Genomic DNA, 23508 nt, shown 5'->3' with positions numbered 1-23508 from the left:
GCATAGCTCGAACTGTCCTTAAGACTTTTTTCCTCTACCCAAAGGTGAATTCCAGCTGCGTCTGCGGCAGTTAGAGAAGTCGCTTCTCCAAGCCCTCAATGAAGTGAAGGGTCGGATCTTGGATGACGACACCATCATTACTACACTGGAGAACCTCAAGAAAGAGGCGGCTGAGGTCACCAGGAAAGTTGAAGAAACCGATATTGTCATGCAGGAGGTGGAGACTGTGTCTCAGCAGTATCTCCCACTTTCTACTGCCTGTAGCAGCATCTATTTCACAATGGAGTCGCTAAAACAGGTACAAAAGCACGACTGGCTTGCCTTGCCTTCTTCTACCTGTTAGCCATTTTTGTTGCACAACATGATAAGATGCCACAGGTACAGAAGTGGCTTGGTTTTGCTGCTGTGTGACTGTGTTTTTCCCTCTTTAGATACATTTCTTGTACCAGTACTCCCTCCAGTTTTTCCTGGATATCTATCACAATGTCTTGTACGAGAACCCGAATCTGAAGGGGATAACGGACCATACCCAGCGTCTTTCCATCATCACAAAGGATCTCTTCCAGGTTCGGAAAAGCCATATCAAGTTAAAACAGTTCCATGTTATCAGTAGGAGATGAAACTAATTTTCTCGTTTTGCACTGATAGGTTGCTTTCAACAGAGTCGCACGTGGCATGCTGCATCAAGACCACATAACCTTCGCTATGCTGTTGGCCAGAATAAAACTGAAAGGCACTATTGGGTAAGCATACAATTCTCTCTTCTTCAATAGGTGGCCCAATCTTCAGTCTCTTACAAATGTAGGCAGTGTGTCGTGGCAGTTCTTTAAAAGTAAGGCATACCCTGCCTTTTTGCAAAGGTGCCATTTGTAAAATCAACTCAGTATAGCCTAATAAACTGCAACGGAAGTTTACAAAAAGGTAAGTCAATATAATCAAGAAAGATCCATAACCCTACTTTAAAACATACAAAAATTAAAATACTAAAACAGATTAAAATTACCTCCACTTTCTGGGTAGGCCTGGAATGTTTTTAGCAGGTGCTGAAAATATGAATAGTCAGGGAGTTCCAAAGTGCAGGTGCCGCCGCATTAAACGATCGAGTGCTTACAAATGTGGAATGAGTATTAGGTGGCAGTTCTAGTAGTGCCAAGCCACCGATCATAGCGATCAAATGGGCCCCTGTGGGGTAAAGTGATCTTGTGGGCAAACAGTTTCCACATTGTTCTTTGTATATATATAAAGAATTGTTTTTCATTTTGACAAAGTAATAATAATAATATTGTGCACCCCACCCCCGAGACCATTCCACTGTAACTATCCAACTTCCCAAAATTTCAGCACCTCTTGCGATAGTTTGACCCTTTTCCATTTTAACAGTACAAATTCTACAAACACCTTCCATATCTCCTCCAAATCATTTCTCCTGCATATTCCCCATCTTACCTTAATAGCACATGTCAATTCATCATTCACAGCTATATCCCACACCTCTTTGTACCATTCTTCCATTTTATATTCTGCTTGCCCCTTCCACTTCCTAGCTATAATAACTTGTGCAGCTGTCAATAAATTTGTGAGCAAGTCCTTCATAGCCTGTGTACCTTCCACCTCATCGTAAATTGATAATAATGCTACCTCTGGACTTTGTCAGATTTAACCTAGTGATTTCTGTTAGCTCCTTAAACACCCTTTGCCCCCAAAATTGTACATATTTATACCCACACCACATGTGAACATAATTCTCCGTTTCCTCCCAACATAACACTGAATATTACTTGTTTATTTGATTTAATCTGACTGCTGTTAAATACCATCTCCAAATTAATTTATAATAATTTCTTTTTATCCTTATAGACAACATTTTCAAAGTGCGTCTCTCCCATATTTCCCAACTTTGACTATTTATCTGCTCCCACATTCTTAAGGGCTGCTTTTGTCCATAAGCACAAATAGTGAATTGTTCTCTAACGTGCCCTTCCTTTGTTGCCAATTGCAGGGAGCCTACCTATGATGCCGAATTCCAGCATTTCTTAAGAGGGAAAGAAATAGTACTCAGCAGCACACCTCTCCCCAAGATCAGTGGCCTGACTGTGGAGCAACTAGAAGCCATGATGAGATTGAGTTTCCTTCCTGCCTTTAAGGATCTGGTTTCCAAAGTCAAAGCTGATGATGTGAGTACTGTCGTCAAACAAAGCTGCCAAACTGAAATTAAAAATGAATTGCTGGTGCAATGGGAGAGGGCCTTATCGATACCGAAGCCTTGACATTATCTTTATTGGGAACCCTTAACAAGTGGCAGGGACACGGATGGCGCTGTGGTCTAAACCACAGAGCCTATGGTTTGCCGATCGGAAGGTCGGCTGTTCGAATCCCCGTGACTGGGTGAGCTCCCGTTACTCAGTCCCTGCTCCTGCCCACCTAGCAGTTTGAAAGCACATCAAAGTGCAAGTAGATAAATAGGTACCACTCCAGCGGGAAGGTAAACAGCGTTTCTGTGTGCTGCTCTGGTTCGCCAGAAGTGGCTTAGTCATGCTGGCCACATGACCGGAATGCTGGCCAGTAAAGCGAGATGAGCACCGCAACCCCAGAGTCGTTCGCAGCTGGACCTAACGGTCAGGGGTCACTTTACCTTTACTAATATGTGGCACTTGTTCCTTGCACTGATAATTTGTAGAGGGGAGGACAAATGTGTTTCACTTCCATACTTACTGCTTCCAGTACATGGACTGGATAGCCAAAGCCGCCTGATGGGTGTATTGTACAACATCCAACTTTAATATGTAGTAGTGATATAGGTGCGGTTTCTCCATGTCAGTCTCCCACCCCACCCCACCCCCACACACAGACGCACTCTTAGTATCTCCATTGTGGTCTTTGGTCTAACACAAGGTTCCTGTTCTTTATCTCCACCTGATTCACAGCAATTCTGCATTTGGCTGGACAGCAGCTCACCGGAGCAGACTGTGCCGTATATTTGGACAGAAGACAAACCTGCAAGTAAGTGAAGAACTCCATTTCTGGATCAGTTTAAGTATATTTGGAGAAAAAGCAAAGCAGGTGCATGTGGAGATTTATTCTACTGCTCTGGGGAAAGATGCTTCAGTATTACGTGCACAAGGCATCTATTGTAGTTGGCCATTCGTCTGACTTTGGCTGTGGCAAGTAGCAATTGTCCCCTGGCAACACCTACAACTGAAATACTGTGTGAATTGACTGCAAGTATGCACACCATATCCATGGTCAGAAAGTGAGGGCTGTTGTCATGTGCTTTGTCCTGAGGACATCCAAGGTAGCTTATGTCCTTCTAGGGTTCAGTTACTGTCTCTATTCCCCTACTGGGAAAAGTTGGTCTTAGAAGAAGCATACTCCTCCTTTGCAAGGCCTTTTACCTGATGACTTTTACCCCTCCCCCCTTTTTTCTTCTGCTCAGCAACCATTGGGCAGGCCGTCCATCGCTTGCTCCTGATCCAGGCTTTCCGCCCTGATCGCTTACTGGCAATGGCGCATCATTTTGTTTCCACAAACCTTGGAGAAAGCTTTATGTCTATTATGGAGCAGCCCTTGGACCTGGCACACATTGTGGATACAGAGGCAAGTAGGGATTTTAAGTCACACCCATTCCGTTCCACAGAACCTCAGGTGGAACTTCTGCAGGCATGCTGCTTAAACTCTCTTTCTCCGTTTTGTTTAGACCACTTATGTACCGCTTAATATAAAAAACAAATCTATGTAATGTACAGGAGGCTAAAGCAGCAACAGCAGCCAGCTTAAACAGCAGAGATTTTAGAAAAATGCACCGTTGCATACGCAAATATTACATTAATACAAATTACTAATAAATATAGGCCAGTGGCAATTCCTTCTGCTTCTGAAATACCTCCTGACCTCTCGCTCAGGGCCCAGAGAAACTCACTAAGTGGAACCTGCTGACATCACCCTACTCAAAACTTGTTTTTATGGGCAGGCACCAAGGCAGATGGAGTTTCCTCAGGCTGCCAGCCGCTGTGTCCCAGTCGGCTGCAGTTCTTGCAGCCCTGCTTCCTCCTCTTGTAATTTGCAAGGTGGTTTTATGTGGCATTACAACATGCCTTTTTCTACAAGGTTGACTCTAGTTCTGCGTGCCTGTTGGGAGTTCAGGCTTCTGAATCTTAAAACAGCAGTGTCCAGCACCACGTAGCATAAACACTGTTGAAACTCTGCAGACTTTTCAGAAGCAGTGTGTGATACGGCTCAGGTTTTGCTGCTCAAACAAAGCCCCATTTTCTAAGACGCCCAGCACACCTCAAGTAGGCCTTTGGATCTCAGCCTATATTGGAAAACTGGGGTTTGATTTGAACCTTGACCTAGATCCGGAACATACCTTAAATGCCCACAAGTCAGCGGGAACGTGAAGAAAGAGAGGTCTGTTTGGAAATGTGCAAGGCATTCCACCCCCTCCTTTTATTACCGAGTGCAGTTACAATCCCGCAAGTGTTCCCCTCGAGTCCTCCCTGTGCTGCCGAAACGTGAGAAAAGTAATGATCAGCTCCTGTGGGTGTTGAAAAAAGAAAACCTGCTTTGTCCTGTAACTACCCTAATTCCTTTACCTTTTTCCTTTTCCCCGCCCCACCCTTCTTGGATTTTAGGTGAAGCCTAATACTCCTGTGCTGATGTGCTCAGTGCCCGGCTATGATGCCAGTGGGCGTGTTGAAGACCTTGCTGCCGAGCAAAACACACAGATCACCTCTATTGCTATCGGTGAGACCTTTGGGCATCCTTGTCACTCCAAATGCTGCGGAATGTAGCTTTAAACTCCGCCTCTAAATTGTAAACTTCGCGTTTGCAGGTTCCGCTGAAGGATTTAACCAAGCTGATAAGGCAATCAATACAGCAGTGAAGTCAGGCAGGTAGGCTCTGCTCTGTCTGGCATTTACTCTGGCATTGTACAAATAAGTATACTGGCACTTCTTAATCCGTTTTTAAAAAACCATTTCTTCTAGATGGGTCGTGCTAAAGAATGTCCACCTGGCGCCTGGGTGGCTGATGCAGCTGGAAAAGAAGCTACATTCTCTTCAGCCTCATGCCTGCTTCAGACTCTTCCTTACAATGGAGATAAATCCAAAAGTAAGCAGCTCGGAAGCAAAATCCTAGTCATTACCTGCATCTTTGCAAGCCTTTTCTTTCTGCACTGTTGTTTCTGGGAGAAGGGTGCCACAGTAAAACAGACACACAGAGATAGTATTCCCCCCCACACACACCTGTGAGTTCTCTGTCCAGCCTTTTAAAAAATCCATTAACCTTCTCCTCACTAAAATCAACTTAATGGCAATGAATAGAAAATAATAAATTGACTTTTATGCTGATTTTTTTTTTAAAAAAGTTTTATTTAAATAAACTACAATGTTTTTATTTAAATAAAACCTCAACGTGGTTTTCTTGAGTGTCTCAATACATTACCTCAGTAAACGGGGACAAAATGAAAAATGTCTAGACGTTCTTTACTTTCTCCTCCGTTTATTATTATTATTATTATTATTATTATTATTAACATGAAGATACTTCTTGATACTAGAAGCATGACTCTTTTTAAGATTCAGAATTTGAGCTGGCATAGTCATTTTGCAGAGGTCTGGGAAAGAAGGGGACATCTTTTAGTGCATAATAGTGGGGCTTATTCTGTGTTTTAGGTGCCTGTGAACTTGCTGAGGGCTGGGAGAATCTTTGTCTTTGAACCACCCCCCGGGGTAAAGGCCAACATGTTGAGAACCTTCAGCAGCATTCCGGTGTCCAGAATGTGCAAGGTAAGCTGTCTTATTATAAACAGATCCTATAGTTAGCCAAAGCATTAGTGGGACAGCATATGGTGGTTCCCAAAAGTGCTAGTGGGGGGGGTGGGATCCATCAGAGTTTAGTTTAGAGCCCACCTATTCCCACCTAAAAGGGAGTGCCAGTTACTCATTAATTCTTGCATTGGAAAGATCATCCTCCTGGCCTTTTGACCATTCATTGATTTAAATGAAATAAGTTAAAGCTCCTCCCAGGCCATGTTTCCTTAACACCAACCTTGCAGAGAGAATGGTGCTGGTCCTCTGCTTCTGCTGACACTCGGGTACAGCGCAAAGCATCTGAGGAAGGATGGGAGAAGACAGTGCAGAGCTTAAGTAAGCCCCTCTAGCCTGCACAAAGTAGACAAACATTGAGGCAGTCTTTCTGAGGCAACCTAAACGTGTAATATCCACAATGACCAGGCCATCTGTTCTGATTTGATGTCCAAATGCAATACCTTGTGTTCACTAGCACAGTCCTAAGGCTGCCTACTGTGCCTGTTTCCTTTGGCAAGCTTGCTCCAGGAGGTTATCCGTAAAATTTTAAAAAATGTACAAAGTAAGGACAAGGGTTTATTCGTCGTAATCTCAAGCATGCAGTTCTTCTCTTGAATGCAATGTAAGAAGAAGACAAAACATTTTCCCCCCCCCTCTCTCCTCCTTAGTCACCCAATGAGCGCGCTCGTCTCTATTTCCTTCTTGCTTGGTTCCATGCCATCATTCAAGAGCGTCTCCGATATGCTCCTCTCGGCTGGTCAAAAAAATACGAGTTCGGTGAATCTGATCTAAGATCTGCATGTGATACAGTGGATACATGGCTGGATGACACAGCAAAGGCAAGTGAAGTTGCAGACGTTCCACTTTACCGCTCTGCCTTAAAGGGAATGTGGCTGGATTGCTTTCATGAAGGAGAAGTAATTTGTAACAAGTAGGCAAAGCACATTCATAAAACTTATTCATATCCTGCCTTTCCTCAATGGGAGCTCAAGGCAGCATGCATAGTAAGTAAAGCTAAATACTCAATAACTTGTCCAAGATCAGCAAATGGCTACGCTAAGCAAGATTTTGAAACCTGGGTCTCCCTAGTCCTAGATTTTGGAACCTGGGTCTTCCAACATGCTGACCAGCCTACCACACTGGTTCTTAACTTGTAATAATGTTGGCTTTGTAGACTTTTACTGCCCAAAAGCTACCTCCATTACAACAAAACTGTGTACCCCTCCAGGGCCGCCAGAATATCTCTCCTGACAAGATCCCCTGGTCTGCGCTGAAGACCCTGATGGCTCAGTCGATTTACGGAGGACGCATTGATAACGAATTTGACCAGCGTTTATTGAACAGTTTCCTGGAGCGCCTCTTCACCACTTCAAGTTTTGACAGTGAATTCAAATTGGCCTGCAAGGTTGACGGTCATAAAGACATCCAGATGCCAGATGGAATCAGGTACTTAAGTTCTGCCTTTAGTAGTAAGCCTGGGCCCGGTTGGCTCAAACTGCTCAGTGCTGTGGACCACGTGGTCATTACCTGCCGTTTTGTCTCGACAGGCGTGAAGAATTTGTCCAGTGGGTTGAGTTGCTGCCAGATACGCAAACACCATCCTGGCTCGGGCTTCCAAACAATGCCGAGAAGGTTCTTCTCACCACCCAGGGTAAAAAATGCTTCACTTCAGTAGTTCAGTGTTAACCGGAGTCTAAACAATATTTGCTAAACCACACAAGATTCCGTAAAGAAGCTTGCAAATGTTGCATTGGTTACTACGGAATTAGCTGGGTTTAAAAAAATTAACGGCTTAGTGCAGCATGAATCTCATGAACCAAATTTAGCCAGATAGGGAGGTTGAAGTGTTGCAGCAGGGATGAATCCTGAAAGCCAAAACGTTACTCACAATCTAATCAGCTGAAGTTATCAGGACCACACTTTGAGGATATGTGGCTGAATGTTATTTGTGAACCGACTAATAGCATAGGATCAAATTCCTAAACTATATGCAGGGCTTTCAAAGCTCAAGGTTGGATTAAAGTTAGCCTGCTTACAGCTAGCACACGTATGTTAATCTTTAACCTTTTTAAAATGCTTAAGCATTTCACACCCTGTACATTTCAGGTATTGATATGATCAGTAAAATGCTGAAAATGCAAATGCTAGAAGATGAGGATGACTTGGCCTATGCTGAGACCGAGAAGAAGGCACGGACAGACTCCACCTCGGATGGTCGGCCAGGTTGGATGCGAACACTGCACACCACAGCTTCCAACTGGCTCCACCTCATCCCACAGACACTGAACCACCTGAAACGTACCGTGGAAAATATCAAGGTGAGACACGCAACCTAGTATGTACAGCAGAGCTGGGGAAGTTGTTCTGGCCAGATTCTGCTGGACCACAACTCCCATAATCCCTAGCCTTTGCCATACTGGCTGGAGCTGATGAGAGGTAGAGTCCAACCATATGTGGAAGGCTACAGGTTCCCCATCTTAGATGATGGCAGTGATACTTAATTGACAAAATTGTCTTGGTTTCAAAAATCAAAATGTGTAAAGTTACTGATGGTGGTTCTAGGAAGGATAGTGCTGGGATATTCCTGCTCTCACAACTTAGTTGCCAGGATTTTCTCCACTCACTAACACTTTGCTCTTCCTTTGGAAACCAAGGATCCTTTGTTCAGATTCTTTGAGAGAGAAGTGAAGATGGGAGCCAAACTCCTTCAGGACGTTCGTCAAGATCTTGCAGATGTGGTTCAAGTGTGCGAGGGGAAGAAGAAGCAGACCAACTATCTGCGGACGCTTATTAATGAACTAGTGAAAGGTGAGCTATTCTAAACAATTGTTTAAAGCGCACACACACAGCTTCCTGAATTAAGATGCTGCTGAAAGAAAGAAAATGGAAGGTCTAAGGGGGTCTCTTTCTTAGCTGTGGTGTTGTGCATATGGGATGGGATTAAACCAAGTACCTACATTCAGCTAAACCTGATGCCAAATCATAAATCCAGCTTGGTGGTTGTTTTTCCCCCCACATGTTACAGAATCCCATCCATAGATTCTGTAGTCGCTGGTGCTTAATTTAGTATCTTTCCATTTTACACACAAGAGTTTTCAGTGTAAATGTTGAGTGTTTGGAAGTTAACATAAATGCCATGATGAAGTAATTTAATTGCTGTAATTACTGTCTGGTTTTTGTTGTTTTTGTGCGTGTGTTTCTTTTTTTAATGTGTTCAGGATTTGCTTATAGGGAAACTATCAATGAAGGAGAGAGACCATCCAGTTGTGACTAGACTTTTGCTCCCAAAAAGTACAGCGTTTTTATACTTTCTCTCTAGGCATCTTGCCTCGCAGCTGGTCTCACTACACTGTGCCTGCTGGCATGACAGTCATCCAGTGGGTGTCTGACTTCAGTGAGCGCATTAAGCAGCTACAGAGCATCTCCCAGGCAGCTGCTGCAGGTGGAGCAAAAGAACTGAAGGTAGGCAATAGAGTGTTTTGTAGCGGTTGAATTCAGTACCGGTAATGTGAGAATACACATGAGATGAGTTTCAACTCCTCTGACTTTTATGTGAAATATGAAGACTACATCAGGGGTGGAAAAGCATGTTCCTTGGAGAAGATAGAGGATAATAAATACACTCAGCTCATTGCTAGGGAAGCAGTGAAGCCCTGGTTCTGTAACCCCTCTACTGATGAAGTCTCTTCCATAGTTTTCCAAGCACCACTTTTTTAGTTATGTACAATGCTGTCACCATATGGATCACATCTCACCATAACAGTGATATATACGCGCTTGTATAGCATATTCTCATATGCTGTTTGAGAAGGGGTTGACTATAGCATATCCTCATTTTTAGCGTGCTGCTAAGGAAGTGTGGGTGTCTGTATTCACACAGATCTGCTTAAATCCATGGGATTTTGTGGGGCTGGTGAGGCCAGTAGCTTCCAGGGTCAGAGGGAAGGCAGAGTATGCACCTAAAATGATTGGGCAAAGAGAGAGAAGAATAAGTCTGTATATGACTCACCAGCAGGCCTGGGAGTTGAGAGTTTCTTCCTCCAGCGGGCGCTGCTAGCAGAGGGACTCGGGAGCGACGGCAGTTTCACCGGTGGTAATATCACTGAGTGAAACCGTCATCCCACTCTGCCCTCATATGACGGAGAGGGGAGAAACAAGCTGTATCAGAGAGGCATTGATACAGTCTGTTCCTCCCTCTGCATCTTTAATCTGCTCAACTGAGGAGTGTGCAGCTGCCCCTTGCCTCAGTCGAGCAGTTAAAGGAGCCCCGACGTCCTGTGCATGAATGGTGAGAGCACTGGGCCTGTCTCAGCTTGGGGGGAGGAAGAAACCTCCCCTCCCCTCAGCTGAGCGGCGCAAATGAGCTGCATTGTCCCAGCCTGCGAGCCTGAAACCGCCTCAGTTCTTGAGGTGAGAACGGGGGCAATTTCACCTGGTGTCTCGCAGGCCAATGCACCTTGCTTTTTCAACATCATGGTATACAGTGGTACCTCTGGTTACGAACTTAATTCGTTCCAGAAGTCCGTTCTTAACCCGAGGTAACACTTTAGCTAATGGGGCCTCCTGCGCCGCTGCCACACAAATTCTGTTCTCATTCTGAAGCAAAGTTCTTAACCCAAGGTACTATTTCTGGGTTAGCGGAGTCTGTAACCTGAAGCGTCTGTAACCCGAGGTACCACTGTATCGCCAAACCACGATGTTTGGCTGGGGATACACCGTGATGTTGAAAAGCCAATATCACCCAGCCCTGCTCACCAGGTCTTCACCTGCAGGCCTCTGGTACTGATCCAATGAATCAAGTTGTGTCAAACAAACTCTGCTTTGCTTAACAGAACATCCATGTATGCCTGGGAGGCCTATTTGTACCTGAGGCCTACATCACAGCTACAAGGCAGTACGTGGCTCAAGCCAACAGCTGGTCTCTTGAAGAACTCTGCCTAGAAGTCAACGTTACAACAACTCAGAACGCAGTGTTGGATGCTTGCAGTTTTGGAGTAACAGGTTAGTTGGAGCTACTGTCTCAAGGGTGACGTGGAGGAAATACTCTTCATGCTGAAACGTTCCAGTTTCTTAATGGGTGTAAAAGTTAACACAACATACAGAGTATACAGTGGCAAAGTAATTTTGTGTGCAAAAGATCATGAAGTTAGATTGCACATGAATTCAATTGTGCTGAAGTGGTGTTCCATTAACATTTGGGGGTATGGGTGCAGATCTACATCTTACACCTCTTCCGGGGTCTTTAATGGAGACAGGTGTGTGCCACAGTGGCTGTGGCAAAGATTCCAGGTATCTGCAGATTCCTTTGGCTTCATGTATGCAGTTAGGTGATATTGCATTCTGTCCATGCCAAGATCAGACAAATTTCCAAGACTAGCTGCCATGCATGTATGAAATCCCAGCCTCCTGAAATGAACACATACTCATTGGAGGTTTTTAAGCAGAGGTAGGATGGCCATCTGTCATAGTTACTTGAGTTGAGATGACTCTCGGGGTCCCTTCCAACTCTACAATTCTATGTGCTTCGCCTCTAAGGAGACTTTGTATAAAATGGTGAATCCACAAAATAACAGACTTTAATATACTTCATGGCTGACGTTTAAACATCTCTCTCTTTTTAACTCAATAGGCCTGAAGCTTCAGGGAGCCACATGCAATAACAACAAGCTGTCGCTTTCCAATGCTATTTCAACGGTTTTGCCCATAACTCAGCTTCGCTGGATCAAACAGACAAATGCTGATAAAAAGTCTAATGTGGTAAGTAATGTGATCTGTTGAGTCTTGTGCTTTTCAGTCGTACATGCTCTCCTCGTGATTTACTTCCTCCTCTTCACCTTGTACTGAACCTGTTTGTTTTGCAGGTGACATTACCTGTTTATCTGAACTTCACTCGTGCTGATCTGATCTTCACGGTTGACTTTGAAATTGCTACCAAGGAAGACCCTCGTAGCTTCTATGAACGTGGCGTGGCTGTCCTGTGTACTGAGTAAAAAAGGAACCTGTAACAAGCATTCAAGCTTTTTTGCATCTCAAATCTAGTTCTAGAAGGCTGTTTTAACACTGCAAAGCATAGTTATGTTGTCAAATGGTTATGTAGAGGAGAGTAAGAGTGATGTATCTGAAACATGCTTAGATGTTGACTGTTGGACTGCAAGGCATAGTTAAGTTTTCAGATGGCTGTATAGAGGTGGCTAAGAAAGATTTATGTTTGAAAAGTACCTGGAAAGACTTGTCAGAAGGATTTGTTGTTTTTGGATTGTTCTAGATTTGTGTACTAATGTCAGATGCTTAAATAAAACTTTACAGCACGATTTCTTGTTTTGTGGGGGGGTTTTCAGTGCCTTAATTCACTTGTCATGAGAATAAACCAACAAAAGAGAGAGGTCTGTATACACTAAGATCAAAAAGTAAGTGTACTGCAATCCTATCTTGAAATAGCCTCTATAGCAGGAGAGAGTCCACACTGAGGTGCTAGCTTGAGTTGTATAGTCCACCTGTAGAATGTGGTCTGCCATTTGGCAACCTGATAGCTTGGACTAAATTTATTCTTTCAATTCAGCTTTTACAGTAAGTATTTCAAAACAGGCTCTAGAACAAGCTTGCCTTCCAACTCTTGTTGGATTCCCATCAACCTCAGTAAGCAAGACCAATGGTTGGGAATTGTTGTAGTCAAAAACAACTGGAGGGCAACAGATTGGGGGGGGGCGCTTTTCTAGAGCTATTTATTTCGTTATCTATAATCTGTGAGCCACCTTCAGGGAGGCTCGCAATAATAAAACTGCACTAAAATAATTTAAAACAACACTATGGGCTATTGCACACATCAAGTTAGCAAGGTGAAGAAAGCTCTGTTAAGTGGGAAAAGGGGGCATCAGCTGCTTCTGGCACAATGGCTGGTGAATACTGCTATTTCAGTGGGGTGCAAGAAATGTATGGTGTTACTGAGATTTCTGCACTAAAGGGGTAACAATTGTTCTTTGTAAATTCTCTGTGATTTGGTATCTTCCAAACTGCCTTTATTACCAGGCAACTGACACTAGCAAAGCCAGGAGTAGCAAGGCAGTCAGCTGGGGATTAGGACATAGATGGTTAGTTTGATGTAACAAGGCTGTCTAGTCCGGCATTTGGTCTTCAAATAATGACCAGCGTATAGTGTGGCCTGCTTTCAGGCAGGACAGAATCATGCCATGTTTGCCCTTGACATCCCAATAACCAGCAGTTCATAACACTATTATTGTGAAGACCAGCATGGAGAAACAGTATAAAAATGTTCTCACAAACACTACTTCCTCACTGATAAGACAGAAATCATCTTCTAGTATGAACTTCCTTTTTAGTGCTACGTGTTCCTAACTTTCCATAACTTTTGCGATTACCTTTTTTGTGTAATGTGGCCTTGCAAGAACAATGAAGTGCTTAAATGTTAAAAAGACTTGCACACGTGTGGGCTCCACCTAATTTATTTTAACAACAGGCATTGTTTTCACCCACAGACATAGGTAGATTGCAGTTAGGCTACACGAACTCAAGTCATCCGCAGTATTTTCCTTGGCGTTTCTCCAGCACTGTCTAGGACAGCCCTCCCTTCCTTCCTCTTGACCTTAAGAATTTCACGCAGATTATCACAATCGGCCAGCATCGGGTGTAGCACAAAACCACAAGGTGATTTTTCAGAGAGAACAGCACGCTTTGAATGACCTGGCACTGGCCCAGGAAACCAGGAAGGTTCTGTGGTCATCTGCAATACTTCTGCTGCTTCAATCAGCTGAGGTTCATCCTCACGAGTTACAACTAGAGGGATTTCCATGGGTGTGAAGGCAGAGAGGGGTTCTGGGCCTTCTGAAAGAACACTGTCTTCCGTGCTCAGATGCTTCAGAAAGATCACCCTACTCGACTCAAGGGAGCCCAAAGTACTGCTGGAGTTGCCTGAGATTTCTTCATCATCACCATCATAAGGATCCACGAACTAAAGCAACAGACACAGCAAAAGACTTTACTTAACAAGAGGGAAAGTTCCTTCTCAGCAGCCAACTTTCGGGAAAGAGTCTCTGAAACTAGACAGGATCAAGTTGCACAGCCCAGATTTGTACATAACGCTTAAGCTGTGATTTGTTTAGCCCAAGCTAAGGTGGTTTGTTTCAACATCTGAAACCAGCTCAGAATGCTAACGATGGTTTCTTAAAACAACCCAATATGTGGCACCAATATCCAACTAAAAAGTTCTGCCAATGCAAGGACTTTCGTGTTTAGTCTTGTTTAACCATGATTTGTTTGGCCACCCTACCCAGATGCTACAGAGTCACGGGGCAAGGGCAGCTGAAACCAAGCTTTGGAAAACTAAGCTGTGGCTCATTTGCTAGCCTGTGAGATAACTTGTGTTTTTTTAAACAAACTGGTTAAAACATTCACACTTAGTGGCTTTGCGTTGTGTGTGAATGATATAAAGAGCTGTTGCATTAATCTGATGCATTAATCAGAGAACGAACTACTACTAAATAGTCAACCTTGGATAACTTCGGAAAAATTCCACCCTGATCTAAGCCTAACGGTGGAAGCAAGAATGTATCCCACTTTAATAATACAATATAGTACAGGCACCTGTTGAATGCATTTTTGTTTGAAAGCACATTCTGCAGATGTATTCATGAAAGTGGAGTGGTGCCAAAGCTGGCAAAGCAAAATTCCATTGGAGGGCACAGAATAGATACTAAAAACTTACTTGAAGTTTTGTTCTCTCCCGGGATCCTGCCAAAAGCGCACTCTTGGGCGGCACCTGTTTTGGATAAGACACTTTCTGATGTGTATATAGCACATGGTTAAAGCCTGACTGCTCAAAGCTTAGCACATTCAAACTATGCAGGTTCACTGTGTGCATGTGCTCCCAGCTGTCCCTATATACCAGGAACAGTTTGGAGTTTTAGCTAGCTGCCTCTAGCAAAATAATTGCCCCTGTTTTACAATTTGGGAGGGTGTTTTCAAAATGTTTCTGTAAAATGCAAGAGTTGCCATTCTTCAGCACTTGTCTGCACTTCCCCTTGCCATCTAGAATGGGGGTAAATCTAGGCACGGGGCGCAAGTACGCCTTATCTCTAGTGCAGATGCAAGGGCATTAAGGTACCAGTAAGGTACACATATGGGACGCGGGTGGCGCTGTGGGTGAAACCACAGAGCCTAGGACTTGCTGATCAGAAGGTCAGCGGTTCGAATCCCCGTGATGGGGTGAGCTCCCATTGCTTGGTCCCTACTCCTGCCAACCTAGCAGTTCGAAAGCACGTCAAAGTGCAAGTAGATAAATAGGTACCGCTCCAGCGGGAAGGTAAACGGCGTTTCCGTGTGCTGCTCTGGTTCGCCAGAAGTGGCTTAGTCATGCTGGCCACATGACCCAGAAGCTGTACGCCAGCTCCCTTGGCCAATAAAGCAAGATGAGCGCCGCAACTCCAGAGTCGGTCATGACTGGACCTAATGGTCAAGGGTCCCTTTACCTTTAAGGTACACATTCTCTACTTTCACATTCTTTAGCTAGTGATTTTGACCTCTTGATAAGTTACTCTGAATACCTCCTTTTTCCAACAAGCCCTTTAAAGTGCAGATTTGTATCCCTGTCTGTGCTCAACTATACAGCTACAAATATATCTTAAGTGCATTATCCAAAGTGACACTAGATGATGAGCCAAATGCAAATTCAATATATATTTTAAAACTTTTTAATAGCATTTTCACAGCATTTTTTGATATGTGTCTAGATTCCACCTGTATCTGCATCGGATACAAAGTTGATGCTGCAAATCATTATGAGATGTTTCATAGCTAACAGTTCATTAAAATACTCTACTACAATGGCATTGCTAGCTGAAAGAACAAAATCCCTTATTGCATTCAAATTCAGTGCAGGGCAGGCTATGTCCAACAGCAGCCCAATGCAACAAGCAGACGCCATAAAAGACCCTTCCACAAACTGTAGCAGCCTGAGCTGGATTCAGGCTCTTGTCTCCAATTCTGTATTCCATGGGTAGGCCCAGGGGCTGGATTCGGCCCAATCACCTCCTAAAGCTGGCCTGCGGACGGTCTGAGAATCAGTGTGTTTTTACATGAGTAGAATGTGTGCTTTTATTTAAAATGCATCTCTGGGTTATTTGTAGGGCATAGGAATTTGTTCATTTCTCCCCCAAAAAAATATAGTCCGGCCCCCCACAAGGTCTGAGGGACAGTGGACTGGCCCCCTGCTGAAAAGGTTTGCTGACCTCTGGACTGTGCTCTGCTTTCAAGGGAGACCTTTGCTGCTTAGTACTGTATTTGCTTTTCTGCTATAGTGTACGTGTATTGGCCAGCGGCAACCTTGAAGATAAGTGCTAGCCAATCTAAGTACACAACCAAATGCACAGCAACCCAAAGATACAAAACGCTTGGCTAAAAGCTTCACTTTCTGGAGCCCAAAGGCAAAATGTAATTTAATAGCCTCGTGGAAACCCATTATACTGCCCTTTTAAGATAACCACTTATCAATTGCTTTCCATAAGGTGTTTTGGGAGATAGTTAGGAGCAATCTGTACCAGGGAATAAGCAGGCACTGGAGCAGGCAAAGTGCTTAACCTGCTTCCATGTTATCAATGGGGGGGGGGGATTCCTAATTCAGCTCAACCAGCAGAGCAAAGACTCGGCAGAAGAGTTCTGTGACCTGGAGCTTAGAGCTTATTTCTCAATTGTTTGCTAGTACAAGGTGCAAATAAATGCATCAGAATTCATCTGCGTGACCAAGAGGAGCCTCATGCAATGTTGAGATGAAATAAGTTGTTTCAGTTTGCTAAGCATTTATAAGTCACTTTGGGTCATTTATTTTTTTTAGAAAAGCAACTAATGAATAATAATACTAATAATCTAGTATCGGTGCCAAGTCTCTCACACTGCAAAGCTGGACGCTCAGAGGGCTGGGCGTGATGATGCCACAAGATGGTACCTCATGATGCCATAGGGTTGCCAACTCTTAAGAGAGAGAAAACTGATGCAAAAAGCAAGGGATGTGGCCCAGTTGAATGGGGATGAAACCAAACAACATTCTGCAGGTGGAAATAACAGGGTTCTTTGGGGTTTTGGCTGCAGGGTGGGGAGAATGCTACAAATTCTCATTTTGAGGGGCAGGGGGGGAATGTTCTCTGTTTTAGGGTATTTTTTTTTAAGTCACATTTTAAAATACTACTGCAAAACTCCTAGACCCAAAATTCAAAGGAAGGAGGTGGTCTTATAGATGAACATGACATTTAAACTTGCTGTCCTGAGCATTTGACTGCAGAAAATCAGAGTCTCAGGAGCCAAAGCCTAGGACTCGACAACCCGAACTGTGTATGTCTATGTCAGGGGTCAGCAAGGTTTACCTCGCCTGGGCCGGTTCACTCCAGCGGAGATCCCTCCATGGGCTGGATCGTGAGTGCCCACGCCCACAATTTTCGGCATCTGCGCAGACGCGATTTTCAGCACTGCGGAAGCGAGGCGCTGTGCTGGTTTATCTCAGTGCGCGGGGACTCGCCGAGAAGGTGGCTCAGTTTGGGGGTGGCTTGTGGGCCGGTTAAATGACCCCTGTAGGCCTCTTGTTAGAACTGGATATGGAACAACTGATTGGTTCAAAATTGGGAAAGGAGTACAACAAGGCTGTATATTGTCTCCCTGCTTCTTTAACTTATATGCAGAATTCATCATGCGAAAGGCTGGGCTGGATGAATCCCTAGCCGGAATTAAGATTGCTGGAAGAAATATCAACAACCTCAGATATGCAGATGACACAACCTTGATGGCAGAAAGTGAGGAGGAATTAAAAAAACTTGTGACAGTGAAAGAGGAGAGTGCAAAATATGGTCTGAAGCTCAACATCAAAAAAACGAAGATCATGGCCACTGGTCCCATCACCTCCTGGCAAATAGAAGGGGAAGAAATGGAGGTAGTGAGAGATTTTACTTTCTTGGGCTACATGATCACTGCAGATGGTGACAGCAGCCACAAAATTAAAAGACGCCTGCTTCTTGGGAGAAAAGCAATGATAAATCTAGACAGCATCTTAAAAAGTAGAGACATCACCTTGCCAACAAAGGTCTGTATAGTTAAAGCCATGGTTTTCCCAGTAGTGATGTATGGAAGTGAGAGCTGGACCGTAAAGAAGGCTGATCGCTAAAGAATTTATGCTTTTGAATTATGGTGCTGGAGGAGACTCTTGAGAGTCCCATGGGCTGCAAGAAGATCAAACCCATCCATTCTGAAGGAAATCAGCCCTGAGTGCTCACTGGAAGGACAGATCCTGAAGCTGAGGCTCCAATACTTTGGCCACCTCATGAGAAGAGAAGACTCCCTGGAAAAGACCCTGATGTTGGGAAAGATGGAGGGCACAAGGAGAAGGGGACGACAGAGGACAAGATGGTTGGACAGTGTTCTCGAAGCTACCAGCATGAGTTTGACCAAACTGCGGGAGGCAGTGGAAGACAGGAGTGCCTGGCGTTCTCTGGTCCATGGGGTCACGAAGAGTTGGACACGACTAAACGACTAAACAACAACAACAGGCCGCTTGTGGCCCATGGGCCTTAGGATGCCTACCCCTGGTCTATGTCTTTGTGTGCCTGCATGTGCACCATCTACCTTCTTTGAAGCGCTAGTCCTATTGAGAGTAGACCCACTGAAATGAATGGACATGGTTAACTTACACTCATTAATTTCAATACATTCACTCCAAGTTGGGCTTTGTTGAATGCCCACAACCCTACAGGGTGCTCTTCTCCTAACAACGTGCTACATCTTTAAGTGTTAAAAGTGTTGTGTTGAGCAACTTCTATTAAATATATATCTATCATAGGGTGTACCCTAATATATATCTTATAATATATATACTTAATGACCCACCCAGTGATATTCAGAATATCACTCATGAAATCACCCAAGATATCCCTCAAGTAATTAAGGAACAAAAGAAGAAAAGGCACACTAATCTAGGAACTTCCTCTCTGCCCAGAACGTTGGAGGCTATACACCACACCCCTCAACAGTATTTATAGGAACTCAAACACCAGACTCTGCTCTGTTCCAGTAACAAGAAGCCGAAAGCACCAGCCTGAAGATGACGAGTGAGACCTCGTCGAAACGTCGCACAGACACCCCGACTCTTACACGGGAAGACACCCGAAGACACCAAAACCTGCATTCCTGTACCCGTGAAAATCTACGAAAGCATATATATATATGTAAGAGTCGGGGTGTCTGGGCGACGTTTCGACGAGGTCTCACTTGAGGGATATCTTGGGTGATTTCATGAGTGGTATTCAGAATATCACTGGGTGGGTCATTAAGTGTAGATTAGTTGCTAAAGCTTTCGTGTCTTGACCTCTTGAGCTTGTGAAGAGTTTTTCTGAGAAGATGGCTGTGCTGCATTTAGTTGTGCTCTGGCTTGGCTTCGTGTATAGGGGCGAGCTATGGTTTTGTGCCTTGTGCCCGCCAGATCTGTGTAGGGATTGCAGGGGGGTGCAGCATCCGGAGGTGCCACTATAGTTTGGCTACTGGATGGAGTCTGTAATATGTCTGTGGAGAGGGTCTGGGTTTGGGTCTGGTGTGGTTGATTGGTGACGGCGTTCTGTGTGCCTCTGGTTCTGGTGTCGGTTTTTGTGGGGAGGGCTAATTTCCAGATGTCTGGCAGGCGGGACGTGTCGTCACGCTTGTTCATGTTGTGAGGGTGTTTCTCTATCTCGATGGCTTCCATGATTATTCTCTTGTGGTGATGTTCCATGTTAAAGAGCAATTTGGAATCTGCAAAATTAATTTCATGTCCTGTTTCTTTCATGTGTTGGAAAAGAGAGGAAGTTTTTTCTTCTTTTTTGACGGCATTCTTGTGTTCTGCGATACGTGCATTTATTCGTCTGTTTGTTTGTCCAATGTACGTGGCTGGGCAGACTTTGCAGGGTATTTCATAGACCCCTTGGTTTTCCAGCTGGATTTTGTCTTTTGGGTTTCTGAGGATATTGGCTATTTTTTGGTTGGTGCAGAAGGCTGTTTTGATATTGTGTTTATGGAGGATTTTGCTGATTTTGTCTGTAGTGCCCTTGATATAAGGAAGGAGGGCCATGCCATTGTTTTCTTCTGTGTCTTGGTTTTTGGGGGGTGTTTCTTTTTGGATTAGCTTCGTAACCCTGTTTTTCTGGTATCCATTGGCGATTAACACATTTGAGAGATTCTGTAACTCAGTTGTCAAGTGGTCTTTGTCAGCCAGGCGTTTGGTTCTGGAGATGAGAGTCTTGGCTACGGAGTTTATTTGTGCAGGGTGGTGGTGTGATTGTGCATGTAAGTAGCGGTTGGTGTGTGTTTTTTTCCGGTAGATAGTGTGTCCTAGGGAGCCATCAGGTTTTTTGTAGATTAGGACGTCAAGAAAGGGGAGTTGGTTGTTGTCTTCTATTTCCATGGTGAATTGTATTTTGGGGTGTAGGCTGTTGAGATGTGTGAGGAAGCTATCTAGTTTTTCTTTCCCGTGTGGCCAAATTACAAAGGTGTCGTCAACATATCTGAGCCAAAGTTTGGGTTTGTGTTCTGACTTGTCTAAAGCATTGGTTTCAAAGTGTTCCATGTACAAATTTGCGATGACCGGTGAGAGGGGTGATCCCATAGGTGCTCCTTCTATCTGTTTGTATCTTTGTCCATTGTGGATGAAGTACGTGTTGGTTAGGCAGTGGTTGGTCAGGTCCAGGATGTATTTGGGGGGGTTGTATTTGTTTTGAATGGCTGTCAAGGCTTCATTAATGGGCACTTGAGTGAAGAGAGATACAACATCGAAGCTCACAAGTAGGTCATCGGGATGTAGGTATTGTTTCTTTATTGTTTCTATGAACTGGAAGGAGTTAGTAACGTGTGAAGCGATGGATTCTGCATAGGGCTGAAGTTGCTTAGCGAGAAATTTAGCGAGATTTTGTAGAGGTGAGCCTATGGAGCTGACTATTGGTCTGAAAATCTACGAAAGCATATATATATATATATATACACACACACACACACACACACACACACACACATATACACACATACACACACACACACATACGCGTGCACACACACACTAAATTTACTGGAACAACTTCATCACCACACAAGGCTTTCAAAGGGAAAGCCTTACTTGGGAGTAAATTGAATTCAATAGGACTTAAATCTGACTAGAAATGGTTGGGATTGTGTTGCAATTAAACTTATACAGTGGTACCTCAGGTTAAGTACTTAATTCGTTCCAGAGGTCCATTCTTAACCTGAAACCGTTCTTAACCTGAAGCACCACTTTAGCTAATGGGGCCTCCCGCTGCTGCCGCCACGCTGCCGGAGCATGATTTCTGTTCTCATCCCAAAGCAAAGTTCTTAACCTGAGGTAATATTTATGGGTTAGCGGAGTCTGTAATCTGAAGTGTATGTAACCCGAGGTACCACTGTATAGCTTTTGGATGGATAAAACTTTGTATCTATATATTACCTCCATGTCGGTATCTGATTCAGATTCACTGCTGTACTCAACAGTACACTTTTGCTGTGAAAGACAACAGCTGGTGAATACAAGGGCATTTCATTTAATATTCTTAAAACACTTCAGTCCTGCTGCCCGCAACCTTAGCTTCCCAAAAACTTCCCACTGCCAAACACACTAAACGGTCTTCCTCAAGTTTCCCATTCAACACCTGAAAACTATTCACTTTGCCCAGATTTAAACAAACAGGCAGAGTAGTTTGCCATTTGGAGCAATGTGGACTCACCCTTGTTGCACAGTTCCTACCCATGCATGATGCAATACCAAAATACCGGTGGACAACAAAAGAGGTTTAAAGATGCTGTCAAAGGCAAATCTAAAACAAAATGTAGTATAAGCTCTGATAACGGGGGGGAAACTGGCCTGCAAGTGCTCCAGTTGGAGAACAGCCTTTACCAAAGGTGTCATGGGCTTTGAAGACACTCAAACTCAGGATGAAAGGAAGAAATGTGCTAAGAGGAAGGCATGCTTGGCAAACCCTCACCATGATCAACTCCCACCTGGAAACCAATGTCCCCACTGTGGAAGGACGTGTGGATCCCGAATTGGCCTCCAGTGTCATTTACGAACTCACTGTTAAGACCGTGTTCATGGAAGACAATCTTACTCGGCTACGAGTGATCGCCAAAGAAGATGATGCAATTATTCTTCAGGAAAATTTAGGAAACACAAGGAAGCTGCCTTGTAACATCGGCCCATCTAACTCACACAGATTGGCAGTGGCTCTCCCAGGTTTCAGATGAGTTGCGGACCTACTATGATAGCTACCAGCAACTGGGAATCACAGGTGAGTCGAGTGCGGTTCTGCTCCTGTCAGTTCGCAGACTTCCCACAGGCAAGTGGCTCCTTCCCGCCATTTTCATGGGTGGAAAGAAGCATGTGTGTGTTTAAAGGGTGGCAATCAAGTGCTGCGCCACAGACACTGCCACAAGTGAATTTTAGCGCAACATGGCGGTGTTTCAAGCAAAAAGCCTGTGTTCCATAATGCGACAGGGTGTCATAAATTGGGACTATGACTAGGAAAACCAACGCAATAATCCTCACGTCTGAACACAGCCTATGGGTTTGTACACCCTCTTGTTTACATCCAGGCCCTGCCTGCTGCTGTTTTGTGAAGAATTGTATGCAATCCATATCCTACGCCTATCTTGTCATTTTTTTTTAATGAAATGCCGTGTTTTGATGTGTTTCCCCCCAAAACCACTTTCAGTCCAAACTGAGAAAGAGTTTGCATTTTAAATCAATAACGTGTGCACAGCCTAGGATTTGCGAGACAAGGGTTCAAATCCCAGCTTGACCCTGAAACTCACTGGGTGACCCCCCTGGGCCAGACCACTGTCTCTCAGCCCAACCCACCTCAGGGGGATAAAATGGGAAGTGGGGGGGGTCAGACCCATATATGTCACTTGGAGGTCAGGTGTAAAACTGGTGTAGAAATAAATAAATGGAACGTGCACAGGCACAAGCAAATTTTTAAACTTTGTCAAGGATTAAGAGGGGTGCACAATATCAGCTCTAAGGCCTGGTGAGAGGATTCCATGTTACCTCAAGCAGCTCTTGGGGTCTTGCCTCGTCACCTGCCGCCATTCCCACCTCACATTTCACAGGTGGCTCAAATTAAGCTGCTTCATCCCAGCCACAAGGCTCAGCAGAGCTGACCAGCGCGATCAAAGCCATCCCCAGGCCAGGGGAGGCCACTCCTTGTTAAGTTTTGCTTTTTCAAATCAGCATTTTAAAGTGAAAATCTTACCATGTACTTGTGAGCTAATCGCTCTATCTCATCAGATTTCCCCCCTGGATTCCGAAGATCACATGAATCTACTACAGAAGAAGGGGAAAGTGTTTGGTTAGGGCGGGAAATCAGCTCTTAAACCAGTGAGCGGCTGTGTTTGGCCTCCCTTTTTCTTTCTCAATCTCCTGACACGAATTTAAGCAAATGTGGTATGGGACATCACCTGAGAGGTTTGTATTAGAAACATTTTCAGCTGTTTCTATAAGTGGATCTGTTTTTACGTGTTTCTTGTTTTATGGTCCCGATATATTTGTTTTAGAACTCTATGGTTTATTGTTGTAACTGACCCTGGGACCTTAATGGTAAAGGGCCATCAAGTTTTTAAAAACAGTTTTGAGGATCACTGCTCTTGGACACAGAGGCTGAACTGAACACACAGAAGGTAA

The 23508-nt window shown here is 44.3% G+C and overlaps 2 protein-coding genes across 3 annotated transcripts in view; one reads left to right on the top strand and one right to left on the bottom strand.

Moving 5' to 3' along the window:
• The window catches only part of DYNC1H1 (dynein cytoplasmic 1 heavy chain 1), a 62842-nt gene extending 50727 nt beyond the window's left edge, over positions 1-12115 (top strand). Inside the window, exons 60-78 of the mRNA XM_082216404.1 lie at positions 45-298; positions 432-566; positions 649-743; positions 2000-2174; positions 2925-3000; positions 3434-3594; positions 4629-4740; positions 4829-4889; positions 4983-5106; positions 5670-5783; positions 6473-6643; positions 7033-7250; positions 7352-7455; positions 7911-8122; positions 8459-8612; positions 9124-9266; positions 10637-10805; positions 11434-11561; positions 11666-12115. Of these exons, the coding sequence (XP_082072530.1) occupies positions 45-298; positions 432-566; positions 649-743; positions 2000-2174; positions 2925-3000; positions 3434-3594; positions 4629-4740; positions 4829-4889; positions 4983-5106; positions 5670-5783; positions 6473-6643; positions 7033-7250; positions 7352-7455; positions 7911-8122; positions 8459-8612; positions 9124-9266; positions 10637-10805; positions 11434-11561; positions 11666-11794 (2735 nt within the window). The 3' untranslated portion in view covers positions 11795-12115. The remainder of the gene's footprint in view (positions 1-44; positions 299-431; positions 567-648; positions 744-1999; positions 2175-2924; positions 3001-3433; positions 3595-4628; positions 4741-4828; positions 4890-4982; positions 5107-5669; positions 5784-6472; positions 6644-7032; positions 7251-7351; positions 7456-7910; positions 8123-8458; positions 8613-9123; positions 9267-10636; positions 10806-11433; positions 11562-11665) is intronic.
• The window catches only part of LOC309530761 (uncharacterized protein), a 146218-nt gene continuing 134314 nt past the window's right edge, over positions 11605-23508 (bottom strand). Inside the window, exons 2-5 of one of the 2 annotated variants that reach the window (XM_082219829.1) lie at positions 23081-23151; positions 21280-21333; positions 14524-14577; positions 11605-13770 (exon numbers count right to left, since the gene is read on the bottom strand). In XM_082219829.1, the coding sequence (XP_082075955.1) occupies positions 13330-13770; positions 14524-14577; positions 21280-21333; positions 23081-23151 (620 nt within the window). In that variant the 3' untranslated portion in view covers positions 11605-13329. Of the gene's footprint in view, positions 13771-14523; positions 15287-21279; positions 21334-23080; positions 23152-23508 lie in introns of both variants that reach the window. The other variant, XR_014218879.1, reaches the window with a different exon arrangement.

This window comes from Podarcis vaucheri, assembly GCF_965113315.1.
Source record: "Podarcis vaucheri genome assembly, chromosome: 1".
Classification (NCBI taxonomy): domain Eukaryota; kingdom Metazoa; phylum Chordata; class Lepidosauria; order Squamata; family Lacertidae; genus Podarcis; species Podarcis vaucheri.
Note: the sequence above shows the minus strand (reverse complement) of the source record. Positions and strands in the feature narration are given on the sequence as shown.